Here is a 24,391-nt window from a genome sequence, read left to right as displayed (position 1 = left end):
ATAACTTCGAGGTATTAATTTTGCTGTTCGAAGGCATTAAAAGTGCATATTACAAAACAATAAATTTGCTGACTACAAAGTAATAAATTTGCTGCCAGGGATTTGCTGCAAAAGAATTATTTTTGCTGCTTAAAGTCAGTAATATTGCTGCTCAGAAAGCAATAAATATGCTGTTCGAGTACTGATATGTTTGCTGAAAATAAGACTAATTTTGCTGATACAAAACACTAAATTTGCTGATAAAAAAGAATAAATTTGCTGATGAAATAAATAATTTTGCTACTAAAAGAATAAATTTGCTGACAAAAAAATAGATGCCATATTTATTATTTAACAGTATTTTACATTATTTATTATTTCATTCTAATTTATTATTATTTTCCCTGATTATTAATGCTAATGCGAAGGTGAATCGCGGTAAAAGCCCGACTTTTAGCGAAAACAACAGACACAAAACACGGCTGAAAGTTTTAATCAGCTCTCTTATTACTATTAATATTATATTATATTAATTGATTATCAATTACTGATAGACAAAAAAAGTTTTAATAAAATGCTAATAGGAATTTTTAAGATCCCAATTCATTCAACATGTTTTGCTTGTGTAGAACATGCGCACAATCAATAATCCAATCAATGGAAAAGTGTTAAATAGATGGAACAATGCCTCATTCACGACAGATAACTTTGAATCACCCAAAACGATTCATTGCCTATAAGATTGGAATCTGGTGAGTCACGAAAATATAATTCGTTAGGATTCCGGAAATATTTTGTGTATTTACTTGCCCAAAGTTCTGCAGTTTTATTCGTTCCACTTCGTTTTCTATTCTTTCAAAGTAAAGAGGTTCGTTGCACTAACTCGTCCGTTGAATAAATGTAAAGGGAGACGCTATACACGTGTAACGAATAAAACGATGGAAACAAACGGAACCCACGAAAAAGTAAAAACTTATTTTGAGTTGAGTTCAATTGCATAAATTGAATCTTTCCAGTTTACTTGTGCACTGCATTTGAAGGTCGAACATAAAATGCATTCTGAAAGTAAGTTTTTCTTAAAAATTACATTTCCTAAAATCTTATCTAAACTCGTAACTCTCAGTAACCGATCAGAGATTTTTGTCAAGAGATGGTAGGCATCAGATACCGAAATTCAAGTCCATATTCACGTACTATGCCAACCCATTTGATAAGCAACTTACACTTACGAACGAATGGATGGACTGGATGTTTCAATTTTCACTTCTTCCTAAACTTCATTACGAACGACGAGTACGCGAAGCCAGTATCATGACTTCGTCCTACCTGTATCCGTTTTGCAAGGATATCAAGCGGTAAGTGATATTTAACATGAGCTAAGGTTGAAAGCACACGAGCAATTTTGCATTGATTGGATCGACAATTAAGCTGCGTTTTCCATTGTTTAGCCTGTAGTGAACATCAAATTACAACGGAAAACGCAGCATCCCATCGAAGCAAAATTGTTCGTGTGCTTTCGGACCAAATTGCTTGTCTCGCTACTTTCTAAACGCAGCTCTCCAAATATGCACCAAAATCTTTTTTCATAGTTTCGAACGGCTGGTAAAGTGGATGGGTTATTTATTCATCTGCGACGACCATATAGAGCTTGGTCGTGACAAAAAAACTACAAATCTAATCATAGATCAAGCTATGGACTCCATAAAACGATTGGAAGCCATCCATGTGACGGGTGAGGAGCACAATGTTTCGCTACTTAACTTCAAACCGTACATACTATGTGTCTACTATGTTGTCGACGAGATTTTCCTGGATATGAGCATGGATCAGAGAAAACGATTCATAGAAGTGTGGCGTTCGTATTGCTTGGCTAACAATAATGAAAATGAACTGATCGAGGTACAGCTACTCGACCTGGATAGGATCAGCAAAGTAAGAACACTCTTCTGCTCAATCAATCAATTTTGATAACGAAATTCTTTTTAATGAAAAGGTTCGCCTGGAGAGTGGTGGCATGAAAACATTATTCGCGTTAATTGAATATTCGGAGAAAATTCAGCTTTCCGATGAGGTGTGGCACGATGATAGGATTCAGCGTTTAATGGATCTGTGTAATCTGTGCACCATATTCGTCAACGATGTGTATTCCTTCGAGAAGGAGTATCTGGAACAGAATGGGAACATGACTAATATGCTTGTGAACATAGTCGGATTCCATGTGCTCAAGTACAAGTGTTCCATAGTAGAGGCATTCGAAAGATCGTTGAATATTATCAGAGAATATGAATCTGAATATAAAGAGCTTGCTGATAGTCTTGCCAACGATCATAATCTTGGCGCTGATGGCAAGAAGTTTGTCGAAGGTTTGACCGCTGTAAATGCCGGTAATTTTGCTCTATCCATACACTGTAATAGGTATAACGTAATTTACGAGACGAAGTAAAAATGTCTGTTATTAGTAGATTATCAGTGAAGTAATTTGATATATCGTATCCAGATGAGTAACAGTATCCGAGGGTTTCAGCCCGAGGTACGTTACCCTTCGTGATACGAAATATTAAATTATTTCCCGTGTAAAGTATGTTATTTGACTTTAAGAGCGAGGTAAAGGGTTTTTTCTAGGGAGGCAATGGCCACATTCCCTCCCTAGTTAAGTAATAAATATTATGCACGTATGACAAAGCGGTCGAGGCTTGCCGAGACGGCTTGTCATACTTGCATATTCTTTTTTATCGCATAAGCCAAAACGAGACAACAAGATATGCGAATGACACTTTGACAATTTACAGAAGTATAATGTTTGTTTATATATCCTAGGTGAATAATTTTTTCGGGGAATCAAACCGCGTATGCGATAAATAAATTGACAAACGTTTTCTTACTCCAGTCAGTGTGTGTTTTATTCGGTGACTTTGTTTTCGGATGGTGGTACAATAAAGTTGGGGCATTTCTACAAATTATTTTTAGTCGGCGTAAAACATTATTCTAAGCAAAAAATTGTTCTACGGTATGCCTGTAAAATGCGCCCATTTTTTTATAAGTTTATCTAAAAATCGAAACGTCGAAAAAGAAACTGTGTTTTGAGATACTCTCTTGTTATAAAATGTGGCAACACACTTGCTACAGATCAGGTCAAACAAATTTTTCTTATCACGGCTACAAATGGCCTCGTGAAATATGGGATGAGGCGACATAACTACACCGTCAATATCGTCAGGAACGATATAATCTTTTTTTAGACGATAGTATCGTCTAAAAAACGATAGTATCGTTTTTTGGACGATAGTATCGTTTTTTAGACGATAGTATCGTCCAAAAAAATTTCATCCAGGACGATAATATTGTCTAAAATTATAAATTTTAAAATATTTTCAGAACGATATTATCGTTTTCTTGACGATATTATCGTTTAAAAAAACGATAATATCGTTTTTAAACGATAATATCGTTTTTTTGGACGATTCTATCGTTTTTTTGATGATACTATCGTCTAAAAAACGATATTATCGTTCAAAAAACGAAAATATCGTTTTTTTGACGATAATATCGTCCTGGATGAAAATATCCGCTGGACGTTATCGTTATTTTCTTTTTCTGAACAAATTTATCGTTATTTTGGACGATATTATCGTCCTGGGCGATAATTTTTGGGACGATAATATCGTTTTTAATTAATTTATTTTTTTAAATTTGAGATGATAATATCGTCCAGGACGATAATATCGTCCAGGACGATAATATCGTTTTTAATTTATTTAAAATAAAAATTCTAGACGATAATATCGTCCTGGGCGATATTATCGTTCTGGATGGTTGTTGAAGACGAAACACAAAATCTTGTAGATAAACACCTTTTTATAGACGGCAAATATATATTAAAAATTGGTTCATTTGGTTCCGTAAATTTAAATTTTATATAGAAAAATTACACAGACTAATTATGAGACGATGCGAGAAAAAAAAATTAACTCTTAAGTTCCGACACCGTTCCGCTTCGCTCCGGGGCAATGGGCCGGATCGCTCGGCGTGTTAAAACGCTTCTTATATACAATCAAAGTTGTTATTCATTACGTAAAAAGATGAATTATTTAGGGACGAACTAAACGCCTTTTTTAAACACTGATGTGTAGGTGATTTCCTCTGACAATTGTTTTTCGATATTTTGGAAGAGAATTCGGTTCTTGCTGCACCTCTGAGTAAAATTGAGTCCTGGACAATATTACCACCCAAAACTAAACGATAATATCGTCCTGGGCGATATTATCGTTTTTTTAAACGATAGTATCGTCCTGGACGATATTATCGTTTAAGAAAACGATAATATCGCCCAGGACGATATTATCGTTTTGGACGATATTATCGTACAGAAAACGAAAATATCCATTAGATTTTCTAGAACGGTAATATCGTCCAGAAAACGATAATATCGTTATTTGAACGATAATATCAACAAGAAAACGATACTATCGTCCAGACAATATTTTAGAATTTCTCAATTTAGACGATATTATCGTCCTGGATGAACATTTTTTGGGCGATAATATCGATTTTGAGACGATACTATCGTCCAAAAAACGATATTGATATTGATATTGATACTGACGATATTGACGGTGTGGAAATGTCCCGCCACCGAAATATGGTGGTTAATCACGGACAATACTCTTAAGCCGCAATTTGTCGAGCTTCAATTCGTCGACGAAATTAAGCACACTGGCACCGAACGTCCCTCGACTGCCAAACCAAAGTCTTAGAACCATCTATTTCTTTGTTCCGAATGTGTTGACGAAGATTAAGTTAGCCCAAAAGTTTTCTCAAAATTGTGGCGATATCGCTAACCTCGAACGATTTTGCAGTTCAGCTTAATTGTAGATTCCCATTTCGATGATGGTAGGCTCTTCTTGTTGTAGATGAAGTCGTTGCTCGCTGTGTGTATTTTGAAACTTTCCACTCCGGAGCCTTGATATTTTAGACTGCACCACTGTTCAAATGTCTATCGTTCCGTTCGTAGAACTTTTGACGAATCTCCCGTTACGTTGAGAATTTTTGCGGAGTTATCCATTTCTTGTATGCAATGTAATGCACTTTGAAACAGTCCATCGTTTGCTTGCCTTAGTCGTTTGGCTGGCATAGGGAGTGTTGAAGAAAAACTTCCCATGCAGCTCTATACCATCGTAGGATGGTGTCTAGTTTCAGGACTATTTTCTCGACAGTTGAATTAAAATCTTTAGTTATTTCAGTCGGTTTTTTGGTTCAGATCGGAATGCAAGCGATTTATTTCTCTCAATATTTAGAGCTAACTACGGCTCTGGTTCTTCTTTACTATTCTGGACGAGTTCCAGATACTGACAATATAACTGTGTGGAATGAGGAGCATAACAAGACGAAGCGAAGAGTGCTAGAATCGTCACAAATATTGACCAGTCCGATTATGATTTTTCACAGAGAAGTTTGATTTCGGCAGTCAACGTGCCATCCACTTGACATCAGAGCTTTCGATTAGCATGGGTTTTTAAGTCACAGACGGCAAGCACATTAACAGTTTTATTATCTGATCTATTACTTCATTTGATTGAAGATTTTCAAAGATTGATTTCAGAAATCTTTTACTTCATTTGTTTTGAACATGCTTTTTGCTATATAAGACCTCTTTAGTCAGAGCTTGTCGTTTATTATTACTGTCGTTGTCGATAACAGATGACAGCCGTCTGTAACAGGTTAATGGTCGAAAACGGTCAATTGTTCATCTCATTTCATTTCATTTATTTTTCATAATAATAAAACATAACAAGTGACCTGCGTAGCTCCAGTTTGTAAAAAATTCTAAAGGAGCTACTTTATTGTTGTGATAGGTTTTGCTGTAAATGTCATAATATTGTTGTCATTCCGTACCGAACTCGAACTTTGTAAGTTTTTAGTTAAATATTTTATAAATTAGCTTAAGAGCAATCTTCACATGGCCAATTTGTAGCCTACATTTGGGCACAAAAATGTTAAATTTTTGACGATAATATTGCCCTCGAATCCTTTTTGGAAAAAATAAAAACATCGTTTGGTGCTGAAATGTGTTCGCTTTGAATAAAAAATTGAAAGTTTTGTGATGCTGTATACGAAGTTGGAGAAAACTCAATAGTTCATGAAAATTGACACAAATTTTGAGTTTTCTCGGACCTAGGTTACATCACCACACACCTTTCTATGTTTTATTCAAAGCTAACACATTTCAACACCAAACGATGTTTTTACTTTTTCCAAAAAAGATGCGAGGGCAATATTATCGTCAAAAATGTAACATTTTTGTGCCCAAATGTAGGCTACAAATTTGCCATGTGAAGATTGCTCTTAAACTTCTCGAAACTAAATCAATTTATGAAAAGACAACTCCTTGCAACATGTTGTAGAAACACATTGCACCTGAAGAGTTTGCTTGTGCTTAGTAGAGTTTTTGGCGTTATACGATTGTAATTCAAGGCGTTGATACATCCTTCTTCTCAATGTAATGCAATTAATTGTTTGGAAAAAATAGTTGTTGGGTTTGTCATTGCTCGGTGTTTCGATCTTGAGTGAATATAAACTATATAGTTTCAGCGCGTTTCACAGGCTTGAGCCTTGTTGCTGTATCATCAACCATCCATTCAGTTAAAAGGACGCAATCGAACATTCCTCCAACATTTCGCTTAACTGCTTAACACCAACAAAACATATTTGAAAATTTCCCCTGTAGCAGGTAACTTTGTTAAACTTTGTTTTAGATTACCTGAAGACAAGGCAACCTGCAACATGTGAAATTTTCAAATATTTTTGGTCTGTCAACTCATTAATGAATTTCGTAATTGAAGGACATAATACGCCTGGATGACTACTATAAACGTCAAACGGGCCAAAAATTGCTGGCGAAAAGGAAACACTAAAATTATTTTCATTATTGAAGAAGCCTGCGTGGGTTAGTGGGCTGGAGCATGTGTTTCAGGACTATGAGGCTGCGAGTTCGAGCCCATTGCGTGCCAACTTTTTTTTTATTTATTTCAACTTTATTGTTTATATTTATGTCAAGTAAAAATAATCATCCAACTGCAAAAGACCCGGTGGCTCAGTTCGGTAGAGCATGGACTTTGAAACTAAAAGACAGCCAGTTCGATTCCGGTACTAAACATTTTTTATTATTTCAATCAGTTTCGTTTACAGCTGATATGAGTTAAAAATCGATGATCGAAATAAGTGGTGGTAGCCGAGCGAGTTAAATCGTCAGATTTGGGACCCAAACGGATTCGTGCTATCAACCACTACGCGGTAATGATAAAATTCTGTGTTTGGATTGGTCCTATACTCAAGTGTATCATAACTGTGAGAAGGTGAATGTGTAGACATGTTGGATTCGGACAACGGAAGATTAGTTACGAAATTGATCTCCTTGTAACAGTCTCCGATACAATAACCCGGGTAGCAGCGTGTTAGTATTAGGATGTTAAGTTGCAAAGTTCCGATTTCAACATAACCGCAGATTCATCTTTTGCCAAAAATTTTCGTTGATTTTTTTCAATTTTTATTGTTAAAGAATGTCTCAAATTGTTTGTCAGCATTTCGAATGTGGTAGATTATTTCCAGAAATTACAGTATTCCATCAGCAGCCGTTTGTTATTAATCTCCTATTCCGCAATCGTCTATCTAAAGCGCAGAGAAAATAATAAAAAAATTAATGCTGATTCAGGTACTGAAGTAGTTGTGGCGTTGCAAACACACGCATTGAATTTCGGAAGAAATATTTACTAAATCAAGAAAAAAAAAGTAACGAAAAGTGTTGCGGGTAGTTTATTTAGAACCTCTCACAGACGGCAAGCGTATTGATAGTTTTCTCATCGGATCTCTTTGTCGATAACAGATGTGAGCCAACCGTAATAGGTTAAATATTGTGATACCTCTATTGTTGTGTTTGACTGGCTGTATGTCTTCAAACGAAAGAAAACATACGGAAGATCAGACCAACAACCACCAATACATACACTTAAAATGTGTCTTACAAACTCATGTACTCGTGATGTGTATACATTTAACCTGTTACAGACGGCTGTCATCTGTTATTGACAACGACAGCAAGAATAAACGACAAGCTCTGACTGATGAGGTCTTATATAGCAAAAATCATGTTCAAAACAAATGAAGTAAAAGATTTCTGAAATCAATCTTCCATAAAATGAAGTAATAGTTTGAATAGTAAAACTGTTAATGTTCTTGCCGTCTGTGACAGGTTACGCATACATCGTATGCGTCTGCGACTTATATAAATTCATACTCAATGAGTACACACACAGTGCACGTCTTATGATGTATATACAAATACATTGTGAATTATTGTAGGGTACCGACAATAATGGTTTGCCTATATTAGGACGAAAGTAATGACTATTTCGTCATATATTAATAACAATCATAGTTCGGTTGTTAGTCGCAAAGAATGCTACTGCCAGAGATAAATATAAATTAGGCTTCCACTATATTCGCCTACGACGGCAGTGATAAAAAATTCATATAAAAAAAATCCGACGCATGCTATCATCTCCATGGTTGCGAGAGTGAATATATAAAGATTGTTCACATAAACGATCGAGCATCTTAAATCGATTTAATCACTTTGAACAATAGTCATTTGTGTACCTGTTTTGGACGATTGATTTTAGGCAATTTCGCGGATTGTAGGCCGAACGAAGTGAGGTCTACAAGCGAAAGTGCCTTAAATCAACCGTCCTAAACAGGTGCACATGTGAGTTTTCATGCAGAGGGCCGGAAACCCGAGAAAATTCGAAAAATTGCCCTCATTTTCGGCCCCGAAGCATGAAAATAAAATTTCAGATTTATAGATTCGAAAGATTTTATTGGTCGTTTTCAACGTAAATGTCTAAGTATAACATTTAAGATACCTCATACTGTCTAATTACAGCAGCAACAAGACCTCGATATCATTATTTAATTTAAAAAAATGATCAATTCCCTAACTTATACACTCACTAACGACTTACCAATTGATCTCATTGTGTTTCCATCAGAAGAGATGATTGATTCGCGGCATAATTTTGTTAAGATATTATGATGCCGGACGATGGTCGGTTGAGTCCACTGTTTGAATAATTAAATTCTTTTTATAGTTTAACGCACATCTTCAGCACTATACAGTGTACAACTGTACTTGTGCATCACTGCACAGCGACTGAATATATACACTGCCTTTGAGACTGTTTCCGTTAAGAAATAAGTTAAAAGTGTGTTGTATACAGAGCCGGAGTGAGTTGTTCCGTTTAATGAAAGTGGAATGAGGGACAGTTACAAATAAGTTATATTGGGATAATTTGTGGGGACAATTAATAATTTCCGTGAATACTTTTACCTTACTTCACTTAGTGACCAAGATGCGGTTGAATAAAAATTCAATCAAAAAGCTAATGTACTTTTGATGTTTTAACAAATTCTTAATCAGAAAAGAATTTGGATAAAAAAAAATCCTCTGCAAAGTTCCAACTTGAAACTTCCAAGGTGCAGTATCTCTTTGATTTAAGTTTTATTGAACGGCACGGTACAGTGTGAGACTTTATCTTGGCGAATTGTGGACTGTCATTTTAACATAAAAGAAATCTTGTCTTGCACACAAAGAACTTAATGACATATTTTTGGTCGAGAAACTAGTGGTTAATTATGAAACGTACAACACATGATGAGAACTTGAAAATGTTCCAATTATTAATAATCAGTCAAAAAACCCTTAAAGGGGTTAAAAAATTTGTGAAAGAAATTTGCGTCACAAGTGGCAGATGAGATGTTGAGGAACGTGTTGTTAGGAAAATGGTTGAAAAATGTACTGAAAGAATTTAAACGGAAGAAAAGCGAATCATCTGCCACTTGTGACGCAAATTTCTTTTTGTAAAATTTTCTTTCACAAATTTTTTGAGTAAATTATTTTGTAAGTAACATAAAGGACTTGCGTCACATTTATCCTTTAAGGGTTTTTTGACTGATATCACCACTTTTGTAAGTACAGTCGCTAAACGGAACTGGTGTGCATACGTTATTTTGCACCAGCTGGTCCCATTTGGAATTGTATGTGACCAGCTGGTGCAAAATAACGTATGCACACCAGTTCGGTTTAGCGATTGTATGTCATTTCGACAACATCGAAAAACCTTATGGAAGTTAAAAAATGTTAGAGAAATCAGTCTGAATCCTAAAATCTAGAAACTAATCTTGGTACACTCATGTCGAAAATAAACAAAATCCATCAAAAAATTCGATGGAAGTTAGGTAGTGCCAGAGGAATCATCTGTCATTCCAAAATCTATAAACCAATATTGGTACACCTCACTTATATCGAAAATAACCCAAATCCATCGAAAAATCCGATGGAAGTTAGGAAGTGCCAGAGGAATCATCTGTCATCCCAAAATTTAGGAACAAACCTTGGAACACCTCACTCATGTCGAAAATAACCCAAATCCATCGAAAAATCCGATGGAAGTTCGGAAGTGCCAGAGGAATCATCTGTCATCCCAAAATTCAGAAACCAACCTTGGAACACCTCACTTATATCGAAAATAACCCAAATTCATCAAAAAATCCGATGAAAGTTAGGAAGTGCCAGATGAATCATCTGTCATCCCAAAATATAGGAACCAACCTTGGAACACCTCACTTATGTCGAAAATAACCCGAATCCATCAAAAAATCCGATGAAAGTTAGGAAGTGCCAGAGAAATAATCTGTCATCCCAAAATTTAGGAACCAGCCTTGGAACACCTCACTCATGTCGAAAATAACGCAAATCCATCAAAACATCCGATGGAAGTGAGGTAGTGCCAGAGGAATCAAATGTCATCCCAAAATTTAGGAACCGACCTAGTGGAAGTTAATACTTAATGATCCCAAAAAAACACAACACACTTTTCACCACATTACCATCCGTATCATGCACCAAAATATACAACACACACGCACAAACAAATAGACTTTTATATTGTATTGTATTATTTGTATGGAGACTGTGGAGAGCTCTAGCTCCCAAGATATAGATTTTTTCCAACTTTTCCATTCTTATTTTGGGCCATTATTAGCCTATAACCAAAATTTCAGGAAAATCTATAGAAACGTTTAGGAGTTGCTGGATCCACTTTTCCATAGGAACTAACTAACTAACGTAGGTGATTTCAGTTATCTAAAAAAGCGACATTTTGCTTATTTTCATACAAACATCAATATTTCGAAGTTCAATATCTCGGCCAATTTTAAAGCTCGTGTGATAGCTCGTTGAACTCAGATGTATGGATTCCTAGATTCTAGATATCCTAGTTTGGGGGTTGTTGGTTTTAAGGGGGAGAAGTCAAAAAGTTGCTAAACAAATTGAATAGACTGGCATTTCGTACGATAAAATGTGTTGTCAACATCAGTTTGTATAAGATGCACATTTCGTCTGATTTTACGTAGAATGTTAGACCAATACATCTAGACGTACGCTTTTGATATTAAATTTGCCCAACAGGACAAACACATGCTACCAAGCATTACGTATTACATGTTGGGACCACATACTTTTCGTAATTTTGTTCGAAATTTCCTCTCTAGGTATAAAAGTCCCACTTCATAGTCTGAACTTGAGGTTGTAGATCGTTTCAAAATTAACCACTCGTCTGAAGTCCAGGATTTGTTGTCTAGGCAACATGGTTGTGCGTCCACTTACATGTTTTGTTAATAGAAATAGGTTTGAAGAACGTCTCTGCCAGAAAAATGTCACAAAGTTTCAACTTAACTGAGTTACGTCTTCGATAAGAATACATTACTTTGAGCTATGAATGTCAAAATGACTGAATAGAGTTTGCGAACAAAAATTGTTGACAACTCAATTGTAGAAGCCTTTGTAGGTCAGTGGACTGGGCCGATCGTTTTGGAATTATGAGGGTGTCGGTTCGAGCCCAGTGGAAGACAACTTTTTATTTCAATTTATCGTATGGCCAGTAAAATTAATCATCCAAATGCAGATGACTGTGCAGCTCAGTTGATGGGAGCATGGGCTTTGAAATCAAGAGATTGCAAGTTCGATTCCTGTACAAAATATTTTTGATTTAGCTCACAGTGTAGAAATGAGTTAAAAATCGATCTTTTTACTTTATCGCTTAAAATAAGTCTGGTTGTCCCTGTCGACAACCTTAACTTTCGTCGAACTCCCAACTATTTCTAACTAATAATTCAAAAAGAAGCCTCGACAAATTTGGACTTTCTACGATGTGTGACTTGAGGAATACATTTGGGCGATCAAAAATTTAAAAAAATCGGATCGATTGTCTTAGGTGTCAACCAATGACAGGCTGATATGACCACAGGCTCAGTTTCTATTTATCCGGATAATTTATGGAAAATCTGCTTACGATGAGACGTGGTCGACCTGTACCTGGAACAATATGGTTCAATTCTTATTGTTCGCTTCCGCAATGAAACGCCCGACACAATTAAGAAAAAATATTTCGATTTGTATTCTAATTCCATTTTCAATTTGCAATAAACTCTCTTCAAAATTTACATTAAGTTTGTATTCTTCTCATTTACTTTGTATTTGACGTATCAAAAAGCCATTCTCTTCGTCTTTGATCAGACGAAAATCGTTATCATTCGCCAGATGTAAAATCGAATAGAATGCTACCGCTGGCGACAGAGCCTCCTTCATATTTCTTGTTAGTTTCTGTGGTAGTTCCTTGTACAACTGGTAGAATGAAGCCACCCCATCGGCATAGTCTTCTTTCAACGATGCACTTTTGCTGGGCAGATCCGGTTTCGCTGCCGTTTGTGTGCATTCTTTGCGGATTATATTTAGGCAAACGTTCTTCAGCTGCTTCATGTCAACAACTTTAGCGGTTTTGGCGAATTTCACATGGATTTGTGTAACCTGGAAAGAGAGGCGACGAATGAGTGATGCGTTTGGATTGGTACGATAGATGTGGTCATACAGGCAAAAATGACTGTGGGTTAATTCGGAGCTAAAGAAAATATTTGGGGAATTTTTGGGGAAATGAAGCAACCGGTTTGATGGGAGTAAGTCCTGAAACTTCAATGGCGATTCCTTAGCTCCCAATCAAACTTCTCTCACTCAACAAGCAAACACCAATGTTGAATGTGTACAAAAAGTGAAGAAGTTCGACCCTTCAACATTCGATGTGATGCTATTTAGGGCCTTACATCCTTAATCCCTCCAAACTTTCGAAAACTTACTTGCTCTGGTGCTCCCTCAAAATCGGCTCCAATTTCGGTAACTGTTACATTCGTGCGTTCATGCTGCACGACATTCGCTATATTGTCGTCATCTTCTTGATGATCCTACGAACGAGAACGAAAACAAAAAAATTATTTCTTTCATCACCCGATAGTCATTATCGTCAACACATACCATGCCAAAGTCCATGCCAAAGTTATCCGATTCGATGTCGTGCCCATTGTCGTCGATAACGTCCGATTCAACGGTTTGCGGCGAACCACTCGATGGAATATCAAACGGTAGTCCCGGCGCATAAGAATATCGCAAAAATCGGTTTCTCTCCAGCTTGAAGTCTCGCGGCAATTTCGTTCTTCGCGCATCCCATCGATTGTAAATGTTGGCTTTGCGCAACTTTGCTGCTGGTCTACTGTCAACCGATACGAACATTGCATCATTCGCTTCGGCTTCGAATTGAATCGGCTCCACTTTGTTCTTGAACGTTTTCTTCTTCTTTTCACCACCGATTGGATTGCGCAGAGCATTGCCGGCTCGGTTTACTTTGAATTTCCAGTACGAAGGGCCAGCCCAAAATCGAGTGAATTTTTCCGTGAGGCTCCGGTACGAATATTCCAAGTTTGATGACGCATCGTCGGGTGTCATATCCGTTATAATGTTTGTCGATCGCCGCAATCCTCGGCAAGCTTTGATAGCATGTTGATCGTCTTCTGTTAAACTTTCAAAGTCATCGTCGCCCATATCTCCCAGATCCATGAAACCGCCATCATTTTGAATGGGCTCCACCTGACCATCGATATCGAAATGCAGCTCGTTGAACTGATCGACGGATTTATCAATTGAAGTGTCTGGTTGCTCGTTCCTAAAAACCGTTCAATGAAAATGATTTCGTTACAAAATCGAGAAACGGCAAAGCAACAGAGTCGGTATCACTTTGCTGCCAGTGAAACATTTCACTTACCCATCATCTTCGGCTGGAGTGTTTGAAATGACATAACCAGCAAGTTGTGGACGCAGTACATCGGTACTGGTTGGATTCCAGTTGAATTCCGGCAACTCAACGACAGGACTATCGAAAACATCTGTGCCATTCAGATCATTCACTGACGCCTCAATGTTATTCCACAATTTGTAGTTCATTCGCAATCGTAATTCAGACGATTGTGACGACAGCACGTACTGCAGCAATTTCTTTGCAGAATTGTTGTTTTCCACCGTTGAGTTCAATTTGGCAAAAATTGCATCTGTTTCGGTGGTTGTTTCCAGCTTAGCATTGATCGAATCTTTGCTCTTCGTTACGGTGCTAACGACTCGATTAGGCCGTTTCTTTTTGCGCACCGGTCTTTGCTCCTCTTCCGGATTGGGTTGATCGGACTCCTGATTGACTTCCTGCTCCACAGAATCATCCTGATTGTCGACAACTGTGGAACATGTTTCAGTTACAATATTTCCGCTGCCATAAGGTCCGGAGCCCTTAAAAACAATTCTACGCCCGACACTACCGACTTTACTTACTTTTTTGCCTGATGAGTCCAGATGACATACGAAGAACGTCTGCATGAACCGAATCGACTCGAATCCCATAGATTTTACTGGATGCTTCCAGCGACGAGCCAACGACCTGGAAACTGTTCAACGTCTTGTGATGCTTATCGACCAGCACACGAAAATGATCAATTAATGCCATTTGCCAGACATTGTCTTTGCTGATTTTCTGAAATTAGAATTTTTCGGTTGCCGTTTTCCGTTCCAAACACACCAATTCAACACTTTTCCTTACATTGTCATTGAATATCTTCAAACATTGATCCAGGCCTTCTTTATGCTGTACAATCGAACTATCATTTGCGAGTGAGACCCGCGCTCGGGATGCTCTTCGTTCGGCCTCATCGTCGTTCTGTTGAAAATAAGATTCGATTTAAATTCACACTCGAACAATATCGACAAACGAATTCGTCGTACACACTTGCAAGTGAAAAAACGAAAACAAACAAACAAGCGAAAGTACCGTTCGCAAACACCACAAACAAACCAAAATTTAACTCACTTCAAAAACTGGGGATGCAAATTGGTTACTCATTGGGGTACTGCCGACAGCGTTTCGTCGAATCGGTGTATCGATATGCGTGGGCGTCATTCCGGCGATGTTGCAATTGTTAAATTAATGCGAATAAAAGATAAAATTGACCGATATGATGCCTTCGATATGCTTCGATTTCTAATTCTTTTTCTTTTCAGTTAACCTTAAACTGTCAAACAACGTAACGGATTTACACAGTGTGATGTGCGTCAATTTGACGCATGTAAACTGACAGCGCGAAAAATACGTTGTCATGATCAGAGAAATGATAAACTGATGCTGTATTGTGTACTAAATTCAAATTGTTTAGTACTGGCGGTGATATTGAATTTCAGTCACATTATTTTGCTTAGTACCAATCCGAAGGGTAGAATAAAAGATTTGGAAGAACGTGCGTACTGTGCGCAGCATGTTTAAGCAATATTAATGCAAATTTCTTTTCATTTCATTTGAAATGTCATCCACGTTAAGAACTGCCATCCACGTTAAAAATAATGTCATTTGATTCGATTTTGAACCGTCGCCTATTGTTCGTTCTCTTTTTTACACAGTATTTTAAATTTAGTACTCGAATGGCAGCTTCTCAAAATAATCTGAGGTTACGTTTGAAAGTACCGTAACTTGAAGATGATCTATTGTCGTTTGAATGTTGGGAAATCTCTCATCATATAGTTCGTCATCAGCTTATTTCAAACTAAAGCGAATTTTATGGCGGGATACATTACTATCAGTCATATGTGATGTAGCAACAACTTTCACTGTAAAGTTAATTCTACTCGATCAAAATCGGTCGTGAAGAATATTGGCTCACAGTTAAGGCACATTACCTATGTAAACATTTTGCGACAGTAATTATGGTCTTAAATGAAAATTTAAGTGCTTTTTAAAAACTAACATTAGTCATGTTAATAGATCATCTTCAAGGCCGTTTGAAATGCCATCCACGTATTCACATAATTATGCGACACCAGCGACACGTAGTGAATGATATTCAAAATAAAGTTACAACCTTGCTTTGGCAGATTCACTCATAATCTGTCAAAGCAAGTGTCATAGAATACACTTTATTTTGACATAAGCCGGTGTCTTATGTAGAAAAACGTATGGTAAACTGATGAAATAAAAGATTCTGCATGAAGCATCAGAACGATTTGTTCAACAAAAAAGAAGGAGTGATTCGTGAGATAATCTTGCCGTTTGTACGAAGTCAATACATTACGTACTTGTAAGAAACTCGTCAATCAAAACATTTATCCTCTCCTCATCAATAACTTTGTTGTTCGTAATGCATCTTGGGTGGTCAATTACACTCGGATTAAAAGGCAAAAGTTATTTCCATTCCATAATTTTTTGATTGGTCATTCGAATTATTTATTGAATAAAAGTTTTAGCGTGTCGCTTTGCTATAAGTATAAGGTATATAAGCATAATATATGGGTTGATCGAGGTGATGAAGGTAACGTTTCGAATTACATAAAATATATCCATTTCAATCAACAAAAATGTAACATCAAAACTAGATCCAATTTGAATCGCGCACGGGAACATCGAATATTGTCTGAATTAAAAAAAAAATTGAGCCCGTTACAAAATACGGTTTGAGTAGTTTGTTTGTCATTCCGTTTGCAACAATGAGATTTTAGATTACGAAGTAAGCCGATAATCTTTGTTTATATGTTCTGTCATATGGTCTCCTATAAGGAGAAATGATGTTTAGAAACTAAGAAGAAATGTAATAGAGTTTTCCCATATTTCAGTACATTCTGTCATAAAATTACTGCTGTCACTGCGCTTATTTTCATGTGAACCAACTTCATATGGTGACATTTGTTTTGTAATGACAAATGTGAAGTTGGTTCACATGAAAATAGGCCGCAGAAAATGAAGTACTATGAACAAAATGTGGCGCCTCTACAGGCCAACCCACTTGTGTCCATGGACATTATGCATCAGCTCGGATAGAGAGTTTGGGTCTATCTTTGCATCGACACATAAAAAATCATATGCACCTATGTCCAAATGTATCTTTTGACGAGTTGGATTTTATGATCCGTACCTTCGGCTTAAGATCACAATCACCAACTCGTTAATATAAACATTTGGACACAGGTGCATAATATTTATTATCCCCAATACACAATAGCTTAAGGAATTTGTTTATGTCCATTGATAAGTGGATCGCCACCGGTTTCTGGTGGGTTTTGGTCTTTATGCCACACGTTGCCACACGTTATTGACAATTTCAAGATATTTTAATTGAGAGGTTACGCTGATGGCTTGGTGAAAAAGCACTTTACCTATCACATATTAAAGACCTTGTACACATACCGAACGAGCCAATCTCAATCTGTGGAAAAATATTATCAAAATTGGTTCAGTGAAGCGAGGAGTTTTCTACCGAAATAATTTACGATCATGTCATCTGTTATCAACAGCAATGAAAGAAATGAACGATGACCTGGAGCTAATTTGGTTTAATTAATTTGGCTAATTTACCAAAATAAACAAATTAAGTAAACGATTTTGTGTTAAACACAAGGGTAAACCTGCACCAAACGAAGTAACAGATTAACTGACTGCGTAACGTCATAGATGTACGATCGATGTTTTAAAGATTTAAGTTACACATTCTATTTGTTACTATAACTTCGTGAGGGGTTTTGCGTAGTCATCCGATTTTTTCTTCTTTACGTTTGTAATTTTTACACTTGATCTCGAGATTGAAAAAGTGTTTCAAACAATCCAACAACATGTCAATCATCAAATTATATTTTTATTATGAACTTATAGTATGTAATGAGGGCACCGTTATTTATTCATACGAAAAGCCGTCTTTGAACGTATTTGCAAATACAGATAAAAACTAAATCATTTCTTAACAGTAAAATTCTTTAGTCGTTGTCTTGTTGACAATACATTGATGAGGTAAACTAATTTATTGTACCATCCCCTATAGGGACACCATTTCGTCAAACTTCATTGAAAATTCACAAGTTCAATTTCATGAAACTCCTGAAAATTTTATGTGGATACAAAACAATTAAGATTGAAGGGAACTGAAACACTATTAAAGCAAGTGCGGTAAAAATGATCATCACGAAGGCTCGATTTGAAGTTTTTCATCCTAAATAGAAATATTCACCGTATCGCTTAGCTACTTTTCTCGACTTGCAAATCTGTTTAGAAAATAGTAGGTCTCAATGAATATATTGCAGTATTGTGTAAGTAAATCTAGTATAAACTTAGAAAGACGACCTGCGGTAACATTGACCACATATTTTTTTCGTACGTTTACTTGATCAAACAAGTAGTAAGCCATGAGTTTTAAAGTCCTGATGTCAGTTTATTTGAAATTTTATGTGTTGTTTGGCGAACTAATAAATTTTCGATTAAAATGTCTTATCACACGCGATCTAAATCTAAGCAAATTGCTGAAAAATTGGCAGAGTTGACCAATATTGATCCCGGATTATCTGACGAATCCGGTGGCGAATCAGATACAGACGAATTTCCACCGGGAAATCAAAGTTCAGGTGCGACTCGCTGGTTACATTTTTGTGTTGAGCGTTTATGTTTACTTTTACAATTCATCATTTACAGCGGAGAGCGAACAGTCAGATAATTCAGATGTAGAAAGCGAAGATGAAGCAGAAAGTGAGAGTGATGCAGAAGCAAGTGAGGATGACGGAAAAGAAACCGCTGCCGACGGAACAATTTGGATAAAGACTTCGCTATCTGATTCAGCTGTGCAAAAACGGGTTGGAAGAGTGTCAGCACAAGGCATAATAAAAGTTATTCCTGGCCCGACTCCTTTCGCAAAAAGAAAAATCAGCAGCATAACGACTGCATTCGAATCGATGGTCGACGATGAGTTTCTTGATCACATTCGAAAGTGTACGGAAACAGAAGCGCATCGGTGTATGGGCAACATGAACTGGTCGTTATCGTTGAAGGAGCTCAAAGCGTTCATAGCAGTCTTGTACGCACGAGGAGCGATGGGATTGAAGAATATTTCGGTGACACACATTTTCTCGACAAAATATGGGCCAGAGCTTATTCGCGGGACGATGTCCCGAGATCGCTTCAAGTCAATTATGCGGTATCTACGGTTTGATTTCAAGGAAACACGTCCGGAACGACTCTTAACACGATAAGTTTGCTATGGCAAGAGAAATTTGGGATAAGCTTATCCACAACTGTCGTTCATGTTACGAACCCGAAGAAAACATTACAATCGACGAGCAACTGTTTCCGTCAAAAACTCGATGTCCGTTCACACAATTCTTGCCGAAGAAGCCGGATAAATTCGGCATAATGTTCTATTTGGCTGTCGATTTGCGATCAAAGTTCATTTTGAATGGATTTCCATTCATCGGTAACGACGAACCCAGTAAGTTTGAAGGGAGTGCTGCAGATAAGATCGTACTTCGGTTGATGGAACCTTTCTTCGGAAATGGATACTGTGTTACGTGTGATAATTTCTTTACCAGTACAAACTGCGCAAATGTGTTGAGAGAAAAACGGATTTCTGTTGTTGGAACTGTAAACAAAAATCGACGCTGGCTGCCACCGACCGCAAGAAAAAAGAATGCTGGATTATGTTTGCATGAAACAATTGTGTTCACTGGGCCTCAGGCCGAAACTCTCACAGTCTACCAAAGCAAAAAAAGCAAATCGGTTGGGATTCTGAGTACACTTCACAAGTCTGTCACGGTGGAGAATGATATAAACAAAAAACCAGACACAATCACGTATTACAACAACACTAAGTATGGTGTTGATATTGCTGATGGAATGGCAAAAGCCCATTCAGTTAAAGCTGCCTCACGAAGATGGCCGGTTCACGTCTTTTACAACATATTGGACTTGGCTGGGATTAACTCTTGGATCCTCTATAAACAGGTAACACGCAAGAAGGTTGACCATTTGTTATCAATAACAGACCATCTAACGCTCACATCTTATGTAAACAGGTAACCGGCAAGAAGATTTCGCGTCTCGATTATTTGTTGACATTAGCAGACGATCTAAGAAAGGATTACATGTCAGCAAAATCAGTACCAGAAAAACGTGCTCTTGTTGTCCCCGACTCACCTAACAAAAAAATCAAAACCGCCAGCGGATGCAGACCACTCTGCCAAACACCAAAATGTCGAAACAAGAGCTTAGGGATGGCATGTGTTAATTGTTCGAAAATCGTATGTGGTAAATGTACCACCAAGAAGCAAATAATTTGCAAAAATTGTTAACCATTTCCTGGTCAATAACAAAATTGTACTTTAATCGTGAATACCATTCTGAATATATTTCTGGTTATGTGAAACGAATTCTTATTTGTCATTGTTTCTGAATTTAATTTATTAACGAACAGGTGGCGCTCGTAGCAACAAGGTTCAAAATTTTGGAGGTAATGAATTGATCGCACCCCGTCTTTGTAGTAATAAAAAATATATCGTTTTAATAGTGTTAAACGATCAATAATAAACATCGTCCGATGGAAAATTTCGGTTCTGAATTTATAATTGTAAAAATCAACCTTTCAAAAAAGGCGAGAATATCGCTTGTCGAATTATCGAATCTATTACTTCTATTGTAAGTGTAAGTGGTCCCTTGGTCAGAACAACAAAATGATGCATGGACGAGTTCCTTATTATGATCCAGTAAACAATTATTCCTTAGATGTGTTTGCTGTAGGACCTCAAGTTGCGACAGTTTCAGAGGTTTCTCTAGCATAAATCCCCAAAACTAGCACAAAAAATTGTCAAAAACGGAGATCCTGAAGCAAACACATTTAAAGAATTATTTAATATTGTTCCCCGGTTCAAATTTAACAACTCGCCCATTTTGCTACAGGCGAAGTTGTGTGGACGAATACAAGGGCACCATTTACATGTTATGCGATTTGAAAATGACTTAACCGCTGTTTCCTTGAGGCCGTTTTTTTTCAGAATTGAAAGAGTACAATTTGCTACAGTGTCAAAATACCTCAGTCCTTCTGATGTGCTGCTCTAATAAAATTACAAAATCACCACAAATGTTTCAAAACTTTTCTTCACTTTCCTATCATGAACATGCTTTCACAGATAAGAAATATGAAAGTTTGCATAGAATATTTAATTAGTGTGAGTGTGGCCCGTGTGGCCTGTGTTCATTATATCGTTTATGACAAACAACAGATTTCGCAATGAGAGTAATTCATTCATTGGGATTTGTTGTTTTGTTCGTAAAATAATATTCATTCATTCACATCCAGTTCGTTTACGCTTTAATTTGTAGTGGTGTTTCATTTGGTTAGTTGATTCATAATTTTATTTTCATTGTTTTCCCTGTGACAAAGTGCTAATAATGCCTTTGGAAATCGTATCTGTTTTAATGTGATTAGTCTAGGCCCTTTTGTCAGTGAAAAATGGCTCCGTTCGCCAAAAAATGTCCTAAAAAAGTGGACTTTCGAAAAATACAACTTGTTTCACAACTTTTTATTCCCAATCATGTATGAGCTAGAAAACGTAAAGCGAGCATATTGACACAAGGGACACGACTAGATTCTCTATTTTACACTCAACTCTAGCGAAAATTTGATTACTCAATTCCCTTCATTCGTTTCAGACGACCTCCTGTACTACTATTACCAAGTAATGTACGCACAAAAAATGGAACTTGTCCAATCAACGCAGCAACGAAATGCCCGAGGAAGTCTTGTCGTTCGTGGCGGTCTAGACGGACATGGAGGTGATACCAAAATGCAACCGAGTCAATTATTTTACTGTGGAGAAAATCGACAAGAGTGTCGTTGTAACGGATGTGATGGATTTTGTGGGCCTACAAATGGCTGTCCGTGCAATTCGTGTGTTGAGCTGTTGAATTTTAAAGTAAATAAATTGCAGCATCTGTGTCGTAAAGGAACAGTTGCGAATGAAACGGTAATCGGCCAAGAGAATATAAAAGTTACCGACCTATACTACTGTGGCCGTACGAAAAACCAGTGCTACTGTGGCTCGTGTGATGGTATATGTGGACCGAATGGTTGTCCCTGTTTCGATTGCTTGGAAGTTGTCGGTATGAAAGTGAATCGATTGGGACATTTTTCTAAAAGAGGATTGATCGGCATAATGGCCTTACATTTGCACACACCTTCGTCGGAACTATTTTACTGTGGAAGAGTAAAGAAGCCGTTAGTCTGTAAAATTTGTGTTGGAGTCTGTGATCCTACAAATGGTTGTCCTTGTGTTGATTGTTTTAAACTCTCGGAATTCAGAATCAATCGTTTGGGCGATGTCTGCCACAAAGGATATTCCATGATAAGTGGTGGACATACCGGAACGCGATGCAAGGATTTATTCTACTGTAACAAATCTAAAATGCAATGCCATTGTGGAAATTGTGACGGAAACTGTGGACCAACGAACGGTTGTCCCTGTTTCGACTGTTTGGAATTGGTCGGAATGTTGGTTCTTCCTGCAAGATTTACTATGCGAATCTGCAAACGTTTGCCAACGTGCCCTTGTGAAATTTGTAAAAATTATACGAGACAAGTGAGAAATTCCCATGGCAACATTGCTGTTAAGGGAGACATGGGAGGATATGGCGGTCATACAAACATTGATTCAGGAAAACTATACTACTGTGGCATTGTTCATAACGACTGCCTGTGTGGCTCTTGCGATGGACGATGTGGTCCCACAAACGGGTAAGATTTTACTTTACCGTTACGTCAACACACACTTGATAATCAAATCCAACTTAACAGATGCCCCTGCTCATCTTGCATTAAACTTTTCCTGGACGAAATGCCTCCGTCCTGGAAGAAACCTACATCCAACGAAATATTGCCTACAGACAACAGCAGTGGAAGCTCTTCCTCTTCAGCACGTTCAGCTGAAGAGAATAAGTGTGTTATTTGCTTGGATAGCGATAAAACTACGTTACTTGTTCCGTGTGGTCACTACGCATTCTGCACATTGTGTGCGAATGGAATTGTCGAATGTGCGATATGTAGAGCTCGAATCGAGAAACGAGTCAAAGTTTTTGAAAGTTAAATTGATGGAAAATATATTTTGTTGATGAAACTTTTTTTTATTTTGTTATTGATGCCAAGAGCATTAGTAAAATGCATGTTAAAAAATTTGAAGTACAAGATTTGAAATCAACAGATTAGAAATACTTTTGTCATTGGAAGTAATAGATCCGAATAGTAATACTGGTCACATGCTTGTCGTCTATAACAGGTTAGGACCAGTTTGTAGGAAAAAATTAGTTGGAAGGTTTTGTGGAATAAATATGGCTTTTTTTTACTATTTGCACCCGGGTGTAAATAGTCACTTCGTTTCGGAAAAAGTAACGTAATTTTCCAGAGAGAAAAACCAGGACCAGTCACACCAGGTTTACATTTTTATAAAACTTACGACAGACTGTGAATTCTAAGATTTTTAGCTAAAAACAATATTCTTAAACACCAAGTTCTTCTCGGTTAATTAGTTCAGTTGTCAGTTCCCCATTTATGCCTTCGTATTGAATGTATTTGTTGCACTAATTATATCGAAACCCTTCTTCGAATACACTTTACGTTACATTTCTCCGTATTTGTTTTTTCCTACAAACGAGTAAAGAACTCACATTTATAAGTTTGTCATTTTTTTTTATATTATACAGCAATTCCATTCGTTACTTAATAATTAGTTAATTAACGACCAGACCACATAGTTACAACAGTCATTCCTTAAATTGGTCTTGGTGTAATTATCAATTTGAAGAAAAAGTTATTAATTGCACAACTCAATGGGTGAAATCGTAAGTGTTCAAACGTTTTGTTTTGTTGAAGAAGAATCGATTCGGATAAGTTCCAATTAAGGATTATGTGAAAATAGTTTTTAATTTTTGGACTTACTTAATTTCTGAATCCATTCATCAAAAGAGATAGCATTCTGGAAAGCATCTGTGGAAATTTCTCTTGGATTAAATTACAGATCAAAATATGTCTATTCTAAGTAAGGCTTGATTTCCACCTACGAACAAACCACTCCATTTTGCCTCCGTTTAGCCAAACCAAGTCTCATTTCTTTAAAGTGTAAACGGAAAGAAAAGAAGTGCTTTTTTCG

The 24,391-nt window shown here is 37.0% G+C and overlaps 4 protein-coding genes and 1 long non-coding RNA gene across 7 annotated transcripts; 3 read left to right on the top strand and 2 right to left on the bottom strand.

The window, feature by feature from the left end:
- The first annotated feature begins 691 nt into the window (after positions 1-691).
- Positions 692-2,709, top strand: LOC119066543. Its single transcript, XM_037169074.1, has 6 exons — positions 692-731; positions 841-944; positions 996-1,044; positions 1,103-1,334; positions 1,569-1,911; positions 1,973-2,709. The coding sequence occupies exons 2-6, from the start codon at positions 918-920 to the stop codon at positions 2,420-2,422; spliced, it is 1,101 nt and encodes a 366-aa protein (XP_037024969.1). The 5' UTR covers positions 692-731; positions 841-917; the 3' UTR covers positions 2,423-2,709.
- A 4,808-nt stretch (positions 2,710-7,517) lies between these two features.
- LOC119066542 lies at positions 7,518-9,200 on the bottom strand. The gene is made up of 2 exons (XR_005085768.1): positions 8,994-9,200; positions 7,518-7,644 (listed from the first exon to the last, which is right to left on the bottom strand). It is a non-coding gene; the product is annotated as an uncharacterized LOC119066542 (long non-coding RNA).
- Positions 9,201-12,474: 3,274 nt separating this feature from the next.
- Positions 12,475-15,502, bottom strand: LOC119066541 (condensin complex subunit 2-like). 2 transcript variants are annotated; one of them, XM_037169071.1, is made up of 7 exons: positions 15,264-15,502; positions 14,997-15,113; positions 14,732-14,930; positions 14,178-14,637; positions 13,394-14,078; positions 13,219-13,323; positions 12,475-12,895 (listed from the first exon to the last, which is right to left on the bottom strand). In XM_037169071.1, exons 1-7 carry the CDS (start codon positions 15,351-15,353, stop codon positions 12,551-12,553), a joined length of 2,001 nt encoding a protein of 666 aa, XP_037024966.1. In that variant the 5' UTR covers positions 15,354-15,502; the 3' UTR covers positions 12,475-12,550. The 2 variants fall into 2 exon arrangements, with proteins under 2 accessions (XP_037024966.1, XP_037024967.1); XM_037169072.1 differs by having other exon boundaries at positions 14,728-14,930; positions 15,264-15,501.
- Positions 15,503-18,638: 3,136 nt separating this feature from the next.
- Positions 18,639-20,585, top strand: LOC119066540 (piggyBac transposable element-derived protein 4-like). 2 transcript variants are annotated; one of them, XM_037169069.1, is made up of 3 exons: positions 18,639-18,829; positions 18,897-20,198; positions 20,270-20,585. In XM_037169069.1, exons 2-3 carry the CDS (start codon positions 19,458-19,460, stop codon positions 20,543-20,545), a joined length of 1,017 nt encoding a protein of 338 aa, XP_037024964.1. In that variant the 5' UTR covers positions 18,639-18,829; positions 18,897-19,457; the 3' UTR covers positions 20,546-20,585. Both variants share the same exon structure in this region, with proteins under 2 accessions (XP_037024964.1, XP_037024965.1).
- Positions 20,586-21,436: 851 nt separating this feature from the next.
- On the top strand, positions 21,437-23,350 carry LOC119066539. The gene is made up of 3 exons (XM_037169068.1): positions 21,437-21,586; positions 21,903-22,983; positions 23,044-23,350. Exons 2-3 carry the CDS (start codon positions 21,932-21,934, stop codon positions 23,330-23,332), a joined length of 1,341 nt encoding a protein of 446 aa, XP_037024963.1. The 5' UTR covers positions 21,437-21,586; positions 21,903-21,931; the 3' UTR covers positions 23,333-23,350.
- The last annotated feature ends 1,041 nt before the right edge of the window (positions 23,351-24,391 follow it).

The sequence above is a fragment of the Bradysia coprophila genome, chromosome IV, assembly GCF_014529535.1.
Source record: "Bradysia coprophila strain Holo2 chromosome IV, BU_Bcop_v1, whole genome shotgun sequence".
NCBI classification, from domain to species: domain Eukaryota; kingdom Metazoa; phylum Arthropoda; class Insecta; order Diptera; family Sciaridae; genus Bradysia; species Bradysia coprophila.
Note: the sequence above shows the minus strand (reverse complement) of the source record. Positions and strands in the feature narration are given on the sequence as shown.

Bases quoted from the DNA above. Each gene is read 5' to 3' on its own strand.
- LOC119066543 (XM_037169074.1), top strand. From the start codon at position 918: ATGGAAACAAACGGAACCCACGAAAAA. The intron at 945-995 runs GTAAAAACTTAT...GAATCTTTCCAG, and splicing joins CAAACGGAACCCACGAAAAA to TTTACTTGTGCACTGCATTT. The intron at 1,045-1,102 runs GTAAGTTTTTCT...CGTAACTCTCAG, and splicing joins ACATAAAATGCATTCTGAAA to TAACCGATCAGAGATTTTTG.
- LOC119066541 (XM_037169071.1), bottom strand. From the start codon at position 15,353: ATGACGCCCACGCATATCGATACACCGATTCGACGAAACGCTGTCGGC. The intron at 15,114-15,263 runs GTGAGTTAAATT...TATTTTCAACAG, and splicing joins TTGCATCCCCAGTTTTTGAA to AACGACGATGAGGCCGAACG. The intron at 14,079-14,177 runs GTAAGTGAAATG...AACGGTTTTTAG, and splicing joins ACTCCAGCCGAAGATGATGG to GAACGAGCAACCAGACACTT.
- LOC119066540 (XM_037169069.1), top strand. From the start codon at position 19,458: ATGGCAAGAGAAATTTGGGATAAGCTTATCCACAACTGTCGTTCATGT. The intron at 20,199-20,269 runs GTAACACGCAAG...TTATGTAAACAG, and splicing joins CTTGGATCCTCTATAAACAG to GTAACCGGCAAGAAGATTTC.
- LOC119066539 (XM_037169068.1), top strand. From the start codon at position 21,932: ATGTACGCACAAAAAATGGAACTTGTCCAATCAACGCAGCAACGAAAT. The intron at 22,984-23,043 runs GTAAGATTTTAC...CCAACTTAACAG, and splicing joins CGATGTGGTCCCACAAACGG to ATGCCCCTGCTCATCTTGCA.